The 14,713-nt window shown below is 45.3% G+C and overlaps 2 protein-coding genes across 12 annotated transcripts in view; both read left to right on the top strand.

Annotated features, from left to right (window-relative positions):
* The window catches only part of RIPOR2 (RHO family interacting cell polarization regulator 2), a 327,440-nt gene extending 320,290 nt beyond the window's left edge, over positions 1-7,150 (top strand). For all 11 annotated transcript variants that reach the window (XM_064597079.1, XM_064597080.1, XM_064597082.1 and 8 more), the window contains 2 exons: positions 1,144-1,234; positions 5,281-7,150. In XM_064597079.1, the coding sequence (XP_064453149.1) occupies positions 1,144-1,234; positions 5,281-5,378 (189 nt within the window). In that variant the 3' untranslated portion in view covers positions 5,379-7,150. The remainder of the gene's footprint in view (positions 1-1,143; positions 1,235-5,280) is intronic.
* A 2,690-nt stretch (positions 7,151-9,840) lies between these two features.
* On the top strand, positions 9,841-13,327 carry ARMH2 (armadillo like helical domain containing 2). The gene is made up of 2 exons (XM_045865944.2): positions 9,841-10,523; positions 12,754-13,327. The coding sequence occupies exons 1-2, from the start codon at positions 10,256-10,258 to the stop codon at positions 13,179-13,181; spliced, it is 696 nt and encodes a 231-aa protein (XP_045721900.1). The 5' UTR covers positions 9,841-10,255; the 3' UTR covers positions 13,182-13,327.
* The last annotated feature ends 1,386 nt before the right edge of the window (positions 13,328-14,713 follow it).

The following is a 14,713-nucleotide window of genomic DNA, read 5'->3' on the forward strand; positions in this document are numbered from 1 at the left end:
AGGCCCCCCGCCGCCTCCCCGCGCTCGCTCCCGTGTTCCGTCCCCGTCTGTGCACTGATGACTCCCAGCCCGCGCCCCACCCCAGCATGTAGCCGGCTTGCTGCTGGCTGTGTCCACTAGCAAGTCACCGCAGATGCACCCAGCCCTCGGCATCTCAGTGGGTCGTGCAGCTCACCCTCACACCCTGTACAGCCTGCGTCCTTCCAGCCCGCGTCTGTCCCCTGCCTCCCCGCTCTGTGCACCGGATCCGAGCCACCTCCCCACCAGCGGCCTCTGCCTCCTCGGAGTCCCAACGCCTTCCGTGCGTGCTCTCGGCCACGGCGAGAACGCTCTTAACACAACACGAGCCCTGCTTCCCAAGCCCCGCTGTAGCTTTCCATGATTCCATGAGTGAAGGCCCAAACCCTTCCTGCGGCTTGTAAGGCTGTCTTTGAGGAGCGCCCCTCGCATGGAACATATGTCCTTCTCCACCCCCCCAATACACACACACACACACACACTGCCCCACTTGGCTAATTGCTCTACGACCGCCCTTCCTCTGTGGAGACTTCCCTGGTCAGACCAGGTCCCATTTCCCAGCCATGTCATGCCCTGTAGTAACTCTCTGTCCCACCGTCTGGCTTTCCACGGGAGTGTAACCTCTTGAGAGCCAGAACCATGTCTTCATGGCTGAGTCTCCCGTGCCTGGCGAACTGCCCTGTTCGGAAAGTGCTAGATGAATGCGCAGTAAACACACAGACGAATTCCCACCACCCACCTTTACTCCGCGCCTCCGTTTTGGTCTAAACTAAGCATTAACAATTCGTACGTTAGCGCTGTCTTGGAAGCAGGGAGGTACAGCAGAAAGAACTCCCAGGAGTGGCTTCTCTTCTGGAAAGCAGGCTGGTCTCCCGGCTTCCTGACGCCCTCTGGGGTGTCCTCTGGGAAATGAGGGGTTTAGCAGATTGTCGGGGCTCCTGCAAGCACGCGCCCTGGGCTCCGTCCCAGGAAATTCTAGTACCGTGCCCCCTGGATGACACTCAGCGAGCCGTGGGGCCCCCCGGGGGAGATGGCCTTGACGTCCGCACCAGCTGTGGGGTACTGCGACTCGGGGGACCCCAGACAGAAGTGTCAGAGCGCTATCTCACGACTTTCTCCCTGCAGGCCACCGAAAGCATTAAAATGCTCGTGACATTGTGTCAGTCCGACACTGAAGAAATCAGAAACGTGGCCTCCGAGACCCTCTTGTCTCTCGGTGAGTTTTTTTTTTTTACCCGATTGTTTCCTTTTGGCACTCAGGAAGGAAGTGAAAGGAGATGTTTCGTGTGCACTGTTTGAGCAGTTTCCCTCCGTGGGCTCTCTGCTCACACTCACACACACTCACACAGGGTATGAGGAACTGGTCAGTTTCCATCTTGCTTCAATGCCCTGTTCTCACCGTCCGGTGTAGAGGGTGAGGGTTGCTCTCTGGAGCCTCTCTAGATGGATCAGTCTGTGCGCTCTCTGGAATCAAGAACAGAGATTTGAACCGGGAGGCTGAGACAGTAGTCAGGAATCCAGCTGGGATGGCAAGGTTGGGCTGGCCCTCGTAGAGGGATCGGTGAGTGGCTGAGATTGCGGAGACGCGCCCCAGGGTATGCCCTAACCCCCTGCTCCCAGGGCCTCACCCTGGCTCTCCGATGAACCCCTGGTTGCCCCGTGGGCCAATGCCCACCTGAGCCCTGACACCAGAGAGAAGAAGTGAAGTGTTTCTTTTATTCTGGAATAGCCAGATAAATCTTGCCCTTCACTTCACTTTAGAAAGCTTCGTGCCCACCAGGCTGCATACCTTTATTCCTGCTGGGGAGTGAGGAGGGTGGAGAGAGGCTCTCTTAATCCTGCATAACAGATAGTTGCTATTTTAATGCTACACCTGCTCTCAATGTGTAAAAACTAGACTCCCGAAAGTCCTCAAATTCTATCCGGTTGATACCACTCGTTGGAAAAAAGCCACCCCGGCTTGACTATAGTGGCTTAATAACGTCAGGGAGACTCTCATGGCATTTGTAATCACCGTGAAGATCACATCCATTGTAGGCGTCCTTTCTTACAGTTGTTGGTGTAATAACACTTCCTTCTGCTATTGAATATATCATCCACCGCACGGAAATCCAAGCCAGCGTATGTTTGTTTAAAGGATAAAACAGTTATTCCTTATGGCTGTTTTAGGCATACAAAGATGTAATTCCCTAAAAATGTGCCCAGGGTGTTATTAGTTCGAGCTTCCTTTACCCCTTCGTGCCCTGAAATAACAATGAAGGTAAGCCGGACGTTAGGAACGCAGAACCAGCAACGCCTTTTCACCCAGTGCAAGCTGAAGAGCGTGAGCCCTGCTGGGGGCGCCCCAAACTTCACTTAAGCTGCACCCCCAGCAGCATCTCCGGGAGGCATCCTTATCCGCGCTTCACTTTGGCTTTTTATTTAATTTAATTAATTTATTTGACAGAGAGAGAGCATGAGCAGGGAGAGGGGCAGACGGAGAAGCAGACTCCCCGCTGAGCAGGGAGCCCGATGCGGGACTCGATCCCAGGACCCCAGGATCATGACCTGAGCCGAAGGCAGACGCCCAACCGACCGAGCCCCCCAGGCGCCCCTTCACCTTGGCTTTTGCCCTGCGCTGCTCCCCCCAATCCCCGTGCCCCCTCACACCACCAGCTGGTGGTTCTCAATGTCAGCCGCACATCGGCATCACCAAGAAAGCTTTAAGATGCGCCCATGCCTGGGCTCTGCTTCCAAAGATGCTCTTTCCATTGGGCCTCGGCACTGTGTTAAAAGCCTCCAGGTGATTCTACCATGAAACAAGTTTGAACTCAATGCTCTGAATCGCCTTTGACCCTAATACACAAATACAGTCTCACACAGATGGCTGAATCAGTAATTGTATCCACTGGATCCCCCTGTGGTAACGGGGCTGTCCCAGTATTCACAGGTGGCTAGGGAGCATTTCCATATGGCTACTGTGAATGAGGAACTGAAGTTTAATTTTATTTAATTTTGAGCAGTGAGCATTTAAACTTGCATAGCCACACGAGACCGGTGGCTGCCATGTCGGGCAGAGCAGTTTCCCCCATTAGCTGTGGCCATTCCATTGTGCTCCAGCTAGATCTCAGTCCGGTTTGGAACCCATGCCAGACATCCCAGAGCGCAGGCCCCTTCTCCTCTAACACCCTGACTGCTTCACAGGGCTGTTAAAAGACCAGAGGAGGAGCCAACACAGGTCATCGGCCACTGGACGTTAGTCAGGGTGAGGTGCCCCGTAGACCGGCCCTGGTTGTATCTCCGTGGTAATGTTGGGGTACAGCTGTAGAGGATTTGCTCTGTGCCGGGCACTGGGTTGAGGGATCTGCATGGGTTAGCTCATTTAATCATCCCATGGACTCCATGAGGGAAAAGTGCAAATAGTCCCATTTTAGGGAGCGGTACATGGAAGCATAACTCACCTATGGATCCCCAGAACTTGTAAGCACCGGGATGGAATCCTGACCCACCCAGACTCTGGGGGACTCTAGGGAAAGAACTGAACACTTCTGATTTGCAATATATCCATGAGCAAACTAGGAACTGGCCAGGTATTCGCTCTTTTTTAAATAGGGTTAGTTAGCCAAGGTATCCAGGGTATGTGCAAGTAGGCGAGGTAGGAATGGGCCTAACTTAGGCCCTCTGTCTCTGTCTCCCCCTGTCATCACCTGGAAAGATGCTATATTCAGTGTTTTATGTATCAGGGATTTGTGTAAATATTTTGTTTCAAATAAAGGGTTCTACTCCAAAGTAATAAAAAAGGTGAAAAAATATAACATTTGCCTCAGAAAAGTCAAGGCATGCAGAAACAATCAACAGAAATCTCTAAAAATTGGTGGCCTTTGCCAAGAGAAAAGTTCACCATGTTCTTTTAAATGCAGGCGAATCCCTACTTTTCTATGTGATGTATGACTGAAAAACTTAAATGTACCCCCCCTAAAAGCAAAGACAAACTTTTGGTTGATTGAGAGGCTTCTGTTTTCAGGGACTACAGTATATTATAAAACCCATAATTACACTCCCTTTCAAAAACCCACTAACATCAATGTAGTCCCAGCATTTCATGAATCTTTTTTTCTTCGCAATGAACTTGTGATTGAGCACAACTCATACTCCCATCTTTGTCCTTCTTGTATTAAATGCATGAACGCCTGCTTCTTATCACTAGTTATCTATGATTTTTTTCCCATTTCCTAATCATTGTTTTAGATAGGAAAAACGGTACGGAGTGTTCAAATAATTTGCAAATCAGTATTGGCTGTTCGAGATGACTACTGATGGAAGTGACCTAGCTGCTGGCTGGTAGACAGATCACCACATGGGTCCATGGCAAAGAGTAATGTTTTAGCTCAAGTGTGACAGCCTAAGTTTGACTTTTACAAAAGACCGTTTAGATATGCCAATATGTAATGTAAAAAGTAAAAGTCCTGTCGAAGTTCAATGCTTTGAAGTCAAGGATCAGCCATACTGAAATCCCTAACGCACTTAAAATATAATCCATATGACTTCTCAGGAAGAAATCTATCGTGCGAAATTATCCCCATCAAAAGCCCGTAGAACTTCTACTGTTTCACACCCTGACATTCATTTAGTCTCTTGCATTCCCTCAAAAGTTCTTGTTTGTTCTACGAAGGACAAAAGAGACAAACCCGTAAAGCAGACTCTTACCTCTAGAGAACACCCTGCTGGCTACCAGAGGGGAGGTGGGTGGGGGTGGAGGTGATGGGGATGAAGAGCACACTGATCGTGATGAGCACTGAATAAGGTATAGAATGGTTGAATCACTATACTGTACACCAGAAACTAATATAACACTGTATGTTAACTGCACTGGGAGTTTTTGTTTGTTTGTTTTTTAAAGGGCACCTGGGTGGCTGAGTCGGTTAAGCGTCCATCTTCGGCTCAGGTCATGATCCCAGGGTGCTGGGATCGAGTCTCGCATCAGTCTCCCTGCTCAGCAGGAAGCCTGCTTCTCCCTCTCCCTCTGTCCCTCCCCCCACCCATGCTCTCTCTCGCTCTCAAATAAATAAAATCTTAAAAAAAAACCATAAAAAAAGTTCTTGGTCATTTAAACATTACCTAGAAAACAACATAATTAAGAGTATCGGAAGATGATTTCCCTACGTAAAGTTAACAGCGAAATTACACAGCGATCCATTCCCAAACAACTGGTATTGTTATCCTGAGGGATGAATGAGAAAGCCACGTTCCAACTGCTGTTGGTTTTTGATGTTCTGTGTGCAGGGGAAGACGGGCGGCTGGCATATGAACAACTGGACAAGTTTCCTCACTGTGTTCACGTTGGAGGGCGCCATGGGACGGAAGTCGCTACGGCATTTTAATGTGCTCTCCTGTACAGCTCTCTTTCTAAATGGCCCTGTTCATCAAGGTGGTGCTGGGGTCGAGCGGGAATGCTTACAACTTGAAGCGCTCTGTTGAGATTGTCTGGAAATGTAACGTGTTATAGATAGAATTCAAAATCGAGTTTTCCAGGACCTAGCCACTTTTCCTTTGGCCAGTAGAATCGGGCTGTGTAGTACTCTGTAGATTTTATTGTCGATGGCGTCTGACAGTACTTAGTTAAAGAGCCCATCTTATCGCGTATGTGTGGAATTTTAAAACAGCCATCTTTGTACTTTTTTGGAAGTTCTTCTATAAGCCTAAAATAGTCACGTGATGCTTTGATGCCTATCCTACGCCTTGCAGTTTTTCTCTGTCGTGTTCTCAGGGTTGAGTGGCCCCGTTAGCTACCTAATTTCACCTTAATGCAAAGCACAAAAAAAAAAAAGAATTTCTTCAAATAAAGATTTGCCTGCAGAACTTGGTAAAACGACACATTGTAAGAGTTTAATTTTTCTTTTAATTTTATTTTCCTCAAGCCTCCACTACTTCTTTTGTTTCTTTTCTCCATCCTGAAAGTCCCAAAAGCATGTTTCCATGGTTAAAAGACAGGTGGATGACTAAGAGCTACCTTATTAAGTTTATACCTGTACTCCTTAAAAAAACACATTCAAAGTTTAAGCTTTTTTAAACAAGAGCCATTTTTTTATGATACTTTTACAATAGAGATATTTTGCTGCTATGACCAATCAAAACCAAAAGTCATGGATTCAGAAAGCTGTGACGCTCTTTGAAGTAGAAGTACTTGGAAGTTGGAGGACTCTTAATGGGGTGAGAGCAGAAGGACATTCCAAGTGGTCCTTGCTTCTACAGGAATTACCATGAGATTAGGAAGGAGAAGAATGCCCCTAGGGACCGTCACTGCCCCCAGAGAAATCATTGATCCCTGGGTGGGATCTCTTGGCCAAATAGTTAAAGTAACAGCTTCCTTTATTGCTTCCCTATCAGGGTAGCAAGTCCTCTAAATAAACTACAAGACCACTCAATAGCTTTTCTTCCTCTTAAGAGTATACATGATGGGATATGCCAAGATCTCAAAATAATATGTGTGAGTGTTATTTAAACTGTGGAATATCAACTGTATTCTGGACGTGTTTGTATAAAATATCATTTAGGTGTCTTTCAAATATTTACATTTTAGCAAGACCTTTAAGAACAACTCGTATTCCATTTTAAAGTAAAAATTGTTGGGGTGCCTGGCTGGCTCAGTTGGTAGAGCATGTGACTCTTGATCCCAGGGTCATGAGTTTGAGCCCCACATTGGGCGTGGAGCCTACTTAAAATAAAAAATTAAAAAAAAAAAAAGTAAAAATTGTTTGCCAGGCTTCCTGGCAAATAGTTCTTTCAACTGTGAAGTCATAATGTGTATATATATTTGTATATTTATAAATATTATATATATGCATATATCCTTCATTTTAAAGGTACATTGTACAGTCTATGGTTAGTATGTATAGTCTATAGTCTATGTTAAATGGTTGAAATGATTCTTTTTACAGAAAGTCAAATCACAAATGTTACAGTTTTTTGTTTGGTTTGTTTGGGTTTTTTTTCTAATTTTTTGAATATTGCATGAGTAATTAATTCCATATCTTTTGTATTCATTTCTGCATTTTATTTTTGCTCGAAGGGGGTGCTTTTAGTTTTGTGGCATTTGTATCCATCACTCTTTCAATCATGTAAGTTAAAATAAAAATTATTTTTGAATTACTAGTCTCATGTGCAGAGCCTGCTCTACGTTTTTCCCATGCCCTCCTTCACCTGGCATTTCTACAACACGGTGCACCTCATTCTCAACCTGAATTTATCATTATCTTGAAATTCCTTCACTTGTAAATGAGGATCATAATATTGCCCTCTCAGATTTATTGTAAAGCTAATGGGAGCAAAAAGAGCTGTGTTTCAGAATCGTGTTATCTATGAGCAGAGACCATGAGCCCCCTGAAGATGAAAAGAGCCTTCATTTATTTGTGTGTGCCCCAGCCCATACCCCACCAGCATCATCACAGACGGGCCCCTCGCATTCAGCTGTGAGCACAAGTATTCACCAACTGACATCAAATACCAGTGATTGTTTTTGCTGAGTCAGCAGGAAAAGATTTTTTTTTTTTTTCCCTATAAGGTTCATTTCTATACTGTTTAACTGAATTGCCTTCCTTACTTCACAAAATATAAAGTAAAATTGTAAACCCCCATTCAGCAGACAACACCAGCACTTCTCACTGTATCCGAAAAGCAAATTAGTCAAATAGAAAAATAAAGATTTTTATCCCTGAAATTTTCCCAGAGATAATATCTCTTATTAAATAAATACTACCTTGATTTTGAGAAATTTCTAAGTATACTTTGTGTGTTTGCTAAAAACTAGATCTCTAATTTTTCATTTATGCAACAATTTTTTTTGCATACTTACTGTGAATAAGGTGTACGCTCAAAGAATATGACTGTTTTTTGCACTGCAGATCAGCAGTGAAGAAAACACAAAAGGCATAAAAATCTTTGCCCTATATGCTGGCAAGGCGAGAAAACAAGATCTGGAAGGCAGTCATAATTGTACAAGGCTGGGGATGGGACAAGTGACAGGGCAAAGGTCACGGGGTAGAAGAGAGTGGTCCGGGAAGGTCTGACAGAAAATTGCACGTGTGGAACTGATGGGGTGAACCATGTGGATATCTCCGGGAAGAACATTCCAAGCAGAGATAACAATAAGCACAAAAGCCTTGAAGAGGAGCCATGCTTGGGGTTTTAGATTTTCTAGTAGCCACGTTTTAAAAAGTACAGAGAATAGGGGACGTTAACTTTAGTAATACATCTTTTATTTAGCCTAACATATCCAAAATATTTCAACTTGTAATCAATAACAAAAATTAGCAGTATGATATTTTGCATTTTTTTCATCCTAAGTCGTCAAAATCCAGTATGTAGTTTACGTTTACAGCCCATATCAGTTCAGACTCGTCACACTTCACGCGCTCCAAAGCCCCTGTGGCCACCGTGCTGGACAATGCATGTCTCTGTTTCCCACGCTGTCGCATTCCTGCCCTTGACTGCATCTGCACACGTGCTCACGTACGTGCATGCACACAGGTGTGGATCCAGGGCTCCAACAGTGGGTTACATGTTTGTCATGTCTCTTCAGGCTCTTTTAATCTACAACAGTAGCCCCGCACCCCCTTTCCTCTCAAGCTTGTATACCTTGATGTATTTGAAGAGTCCAGGCGTGTAACACTTTGTAGAAGATCCCAAATCTGGACGGGGAGGTCCACATTTCTACTTTGCAAGCAGAGCCTTGTTGATAAGTTGGAAGTGAAATGTGAGACAGATAAAAGCCAAGGATGAATCCAACACTTTCAACCTGAACAGGTGCAAGGATGGGGTGCCATCTTCCAAGACAGAGAAAGGGAGCTGCTGCAGGCTTAGAGAGGAAGACCAGGAATTCTGACTTGGACATGTTATATTTGAGAAGCCTCTTAGACAGCCAACTGGATGGCTATCAAGTTGACGACTGAATATGTCTGGAGTTCAGGTGAGAAATCCAGTTAAAAATAAAATTGGGGGAGGGGGGTGCACCTGGCTGGCTCAGTTGGTCGGAGCATGTGACTCTTGATCTCGGGGTCGTGAGTTTGAGCCCCACATTGAGAGTAGAGATATTTAAAAATAAAACGTTTGAAATATATATATATAAAATTGGGAGTCTTCAGCCTATGGATGGCACTGAAAGCCGGGAGACTGGTTTATCTAGGAAGTATAGATCGAAACAAAGAAGAGCCTATGAGGCCTGAGGCTTGGGACACTCCACTATTTACAGGTCATAAAGAGGTGGAACCAGCAAAGGGAAATGGAGGGTGGTAAGCAGAAGAACAATTGGGTACGACAGCTTAGAAGTTAGGAAAAAAGGCGTTTCAAGGAGAAAGTGTCAAATGCTGAAGACCGAGAATTGGATTCAGCAGAATGAAGGTCATCAGTGACGCTGACGAGCAATCCCAGTAGATTCGTGGGTTGGAAATCTCTCTTTGGAGTACATCCAAGAGAGGATGGAAGAATACTTGAAACGGTGAGTATGGCCACTCTTTGAAGAGTTGTTGTATGAAGGGGCGCAGAGCAGTAACTCGGCGGAGGGGTTATATGAGGTCAAGAAAGCGTTTTACTTTTTTACTGAGAAAAAGTACAGCATGCTTGTTGATGATGCAAACGATCCAGTCGCGATGGAAAAATTAGTTAAGGCAAGAGAAGAGCTGTAGAGCCATCTCCCTGAGTGGGGCGAGGGGTGGCTGAAATATGCTGCATGAATGGAGAGGGCGTCCATAACCGGACAGCAGGGGTCCGTGTGCACGATGCAGCTAGGTGGGCACGGTGAAGACAACTGTGCAAGTGCCCTTTAGCCTGCTTCTATTTTCTCAGCGAGACAGGATCAATACAGGACATCAGTGATGTGGAGAAAAAGTCTGATTACGTGACAAACAAGCAGAACAGGGATAATCCTACGGAAGGAGGTTCAGTATGTGTCGGAATAAGCAAAGTGAAACAGGCAAGCTGCTAGCAGGCGCTGCCCAAGCAAAGGTGCAAAGGCAGGAATGCGCCTCATGTGCGTGAGGGGGAACCGGTTTGGTCCAAGCCGAGATGCTACGCACCCAGAGAAGTGAAAGGAAACTTGGTGTAGCTGAAATCGCAGACGGCCTTCGATGCCGGCCTGAAGAATCAAGGCATCCCTGCTTCCCCCTGACTGTGTATTCCGTTCTCCAGGGTTGCTAAGTGATGCATTCCAGAGTTCTTGACTATGAACTTCGGCTGCTGAACCACCACTGGCTCTTTCCACGCGATGGCTAAGACCCGTGTTTATTATGTGCAGTGTTGGACGCGGATTTACCGCTATTTTTCGGGGCTGTGTTGGCGTGTGCAGAAGTTCTGGAATGTCACTGTCAAGCCCTTTTTCGTGAAGAAGGAGGAGGAAGGAGATGTCCCTTCCGCTGAGAGTATTTTTCACAAAGAAAAAATCGTGGTGCTTGGCCATTTATTAAAGGATGAATCTTTAGCTATTGAGAAGAGGGCTCAAGCTGCGCACCGAATTGGACTGCTGGCCTTCACAGGTACGGACTGAGCCAGCTGGCCTCACAGAGCTCCCCGAAATCTCTTTGCTTGTTATAACACCGTAAGTTAGTGACTTTTCAGAGGTCTGGTCTTAGATGCCCAGGACGTTTCCTTTGCCTAAAGTTTTAGTTCTTTGTCTTTGTACGACCAAAGACATTTGCCAATCATTTTCTCAAGGATCTCATGTTTTGCAAGAGTGAGTCCATCAAGTAAATGATGGAGAATTTTCCCACTTTTATTAGTTAAAAACACACATACCGAAATTGCCTAACGAAGTTCTCATTATTATGTTAAAAAAAAATCAAAGAATCTATACTGAGTTGATGTAACTCCCACCGAGTAATATGATTTCAACACAGAGTAAAAGCGCTTGGGATTTTATTTTTTATCTTGTAAAAATGCGTCACGCGGAAACTACCTTAGAAAAATCATTAAGAGCTTAATGCTATTAAAACACCTACCAGGAAAGACAGTCAGTACATCAGTGAAAAGCAACTGTTAATGTATATTTGGCCAGAAAGTTAAGTGGTAAACTGCTTAAACACACACTGCTCTAGTAATCATCAGGTTTAAACTCACTCCCACGTTTTTTTCCTAATAAATTTCAGGATATACAATGAAATTTTATAGATAATCTTCAACAACACATCTCTTTTTTTTTAAATTTTTATTTATTTATTATTAACATATAATGTATTATTTGTTTCAGGGGTACACGTCTGTGATTCATCAGTCTTGCACAATTCACAGCGCTCACCATAGCACATATCCTCCCCAATGTCCATCACCCAGCCACCCCATCCCTCCCACCCCCCCTCCCCTCCAGCAACCCTCAGTTTGTTTCCTGAGATTAAGAGTCTCTTATGGTTTGTCTCCCTCTCTGGGTTCGTCTTGTTTCATTTTCCCCCTCCCTTCCCCTATGACCCTCTGCCTTGTTTCTCAAATTCCTCGTATCAGTGAGATCATCTAATAATTGTCTTTCTCTGATTGACTTATTTCGCTTAGCCTAATACCCTCTAGTTCCATCCACGTCGTTGCAAAAGCAAGATTTCATTTTTGATGGCTGCGTAATATTCCTTTATATATATATATATATACCACCTCTTCATTATCCATTCATCTCAACAACATGTCTCTTGATTAGAAGCTCTGGCTGGTAGCTCTAATTATCAGAGATAGATTGATCTCTTTTTTAAGGGTAAAATGAGTTACCTAGATGGGAGTTTGAGAGACTACATTTTTCAAATGGTGTCCATGAGAGAAAACATTTACCATTTTCAAGGACCAAGGGGTTCTAGGGGCCAGAATGGGTGAGAACCACTGGCATAGAGCTAGAAGGAAGACCAGAGACGCCTGTGTGAAGGAAGGAGGAAAGGAGCCCACCGCTTGAGAAGACCAGTTGCCTGTCTAGCCATTTGGGGGAAGAGCTAGCTACTTATAAGAGGGTCAGAATTCCTTAACTTGATGTTATATAGTCTTAGTTATCCTGGTGGGAAGCAGGGAAGGGCTTATGCCCAGGCTTTCAACGAAAGCTTTATCGTTGGCTAGAATATCCTTGGGCCTGTAGGACTATGAGAGTGCCAATAAGAGAAATGCAAGCCGGTTCACAGCTCCAGTGGCCAGAATCTGGCCAACCATGCCACCTACTTCTTCCCGTCTCAATAGTCCTCATCCCATGTTTTCTCGGCTACTTTCTTGGGGTTTGAGATTTGCACAAGGGAAATCTGGGGTTCAGGTATATGATGAAAGTAGAGTCTAGGACCAGGTTGGGTCCGTAACCAAAGCAAGAAAAATCTTTTAAGGTCACGTTGCTCCCCGATCTGCAAGAGCTGGGCTGAGAGATGAGAAATCAGAGAGAACGGGATAGCAATGGACAACTCATGAAAAGCCTCTCTCTCATCAGTTAGACCCTGCTGGCTTTGCAAGGCGGCATTTTGGTTTTTCTTTTTGTTTGCTCTAACACTCTAGGTATTTTTCAAGGACTGAAGACAGAGAATCCGGAATAAGACCATGAGGGAGCACCGCCGGTTTTGCTCACCTTGAGATACTGACGGTCGGGTGCTTGAATGAAGGAACGAGGGAGGAGGCTTAGGCAGGCAGGGAATTTCCAGGGCTTTGCCTAGGGAAGTGCAGGAGTCAACGTGTCAGTATACAGCAGAAAGAATATGGAGGCATCAGCACTCAAATGTTGCTAGCAATACTTCTGAAATGCAAATACTTGTTTTCCAGGAGGACCAGCTGCTGGGAAATTTGCAGCTGAGTACATGAAAGAAGTAGCTCACTTGTTGAAAGATCATGACATGGCACCAAAGGTAAAGATCTTGTTGCTCCAGAGTATAGCGTGTTGGTGTTACTTAAACCCCGTCAGCCAGAAGAGGGCCAAACATCTGAAGTTTATTCCTATCCTCGTTGAGGTTTTTGAGGACAAACTCGACTCTATGACCAAAAGTGAAATAAACAACGGCCTCCTTGTTAAATTCTGGACTTGCTATGTTCTCTCCGTCATGACGTGCAATAACTTGTCCTGCGTAAAGGAGCTTAAAAACTACAGTATTCTGAAATATCACTTGCAAATACTGGCGACTGAGAATTGGTCTGGGTGGCCTGAGAATTTTGCAGAGGTGCTGTATTTCCTAATTGGTTTTCACAGGAATTAATTTCTCCGAATGCAGCTGACGCAGCTGTCTATACCACAGCCTGGAAAACCGGAATAAATAATAAAAAGTCGATACAGTCTTCTTCGGTGTCTTCTTTTAGGTAGTTAAGAAATTCTACATAAATCTTCAACGGTCACTGAAATAACCACACGTAGGAAAAGGGCCACTCTTTAAAATGACCTCAGAAAAATTAAATTCATAATATGGGGATTCATTGAAAGATGAGTTATGTATATAACTGTTAGGAGCAATGGTATGTTTTGGGGGTTATTAGATGACATACAGCCAAGGCACCCAACCCAACCCCCAGCTACCCCTTGTAGAGGGCACTGTTACCCCACCTGTATCCTCTCAGCCCCGATGATTTCAGTGCCGGCCCTCCAGCTGCCACGCCTTTAGCCGAGAGGCTCTTCTGGCCACCGGAACATGATTCTGTTGTATGTCGGGCCAGCAGGAAATTCGGGGGAATGAACATCCCAGAAAAGCAGCCCTCAGCTCCCCTGAGGGAGCTCTGGATGGAGGTGGGGTTCCCTCTGCTCCGACCCCTAGACAGCCTGAAGGTAGGCCCTTGGGTTTTCCTACCAAGATGTGCACCCTCCCTATTGGATCGTTAGGGGAGAGGTAACAGAAAACCTGCACTTGACTTCTGTGTTCCCCGGGGTCATGAAAAGCTTTATTGCAAAAGGTAATATTTATCGCAAGTGCCTAAGGGACGTGCACCCGTTTCTCCAGCTACACTAACAGTCACCTCTAGCTGACCTGCGGCCACCGTAGGTTGAATTATGCGCTTTCATTTGTCACCAATGGGCTTTGACCAGGCTGTGCCCCAGCCTGATGCTTCCGCCTTTACTAAACAGGTGGTGTCGTTCTGTGATCCCCACTTGTATTTATTACAGGAACGCTGAGAGGGACGCGGATCACACCATGTGGACTCACAGGCCTCTCGCGGGCGGGGGTGGGGGAGGTGTTCCCAGACCTTCAACCAGGCAAAGCTGTGTTTTGCTGCGCACCTGTTACGTGCTCATCCACGGTGGCTTTTGTGAACGCAGAGTTTCTCCAGCTAGCATCCCATTTACCGGGGTAGATTAAGGGTTGCAAATCGGTAGTCCCATTGAGAGACTGGGTCGTGGGCAGAAATTACTTTTTTTTTTCCTGTGTCCCGTTTTTTTTATGGTTTTGCAGCAGAATGCCCGACATGAAACATAATTGTAAATATTCGGCTGTGCAAAAGAGAATAGTGCTTAAGTACAGAAGGAGACATGATTTTTTTTTTTTTTAAATAAATACTTAAACACAACTCGGGTCCCACAAGCACCTGGACTCGGAGGTCTGTGCGGTGGAGCTGCCTGCCTGTAGTTTTAAATGCTTTTTAAATTAAATTTTATTATATTTCAAAGTAATACACGAACATGATTTTAAAAGTCAAATAACCCAAGGCCTCTGACAGAAAAATAGCAATCCCCAAACTCCCTCCTGATTCACACTCCCAGAGGTAACCGTTGGAATTCTTTTGGCCATTTCTTCTGGTATTT

The sequence above is a fragment of the Mirounga angustirostris genome, unplaced genomic scaffold, assembly GCF_029215605.1.
Source record: "Mirounga angustirostris isolate CCGP_5_RB_7025 unplaced genomic scaffold, mMirAng1.0.hap1 SCAF_8, whole genome shotgun sequence".
Classification (NCBI taxonomy): domain Eukaryota; kingdom Metazoa; phylum Chordata; class Mammalia; order Carnivora; family Phocidae; genus Mirounga; species Mirounga angustirostris.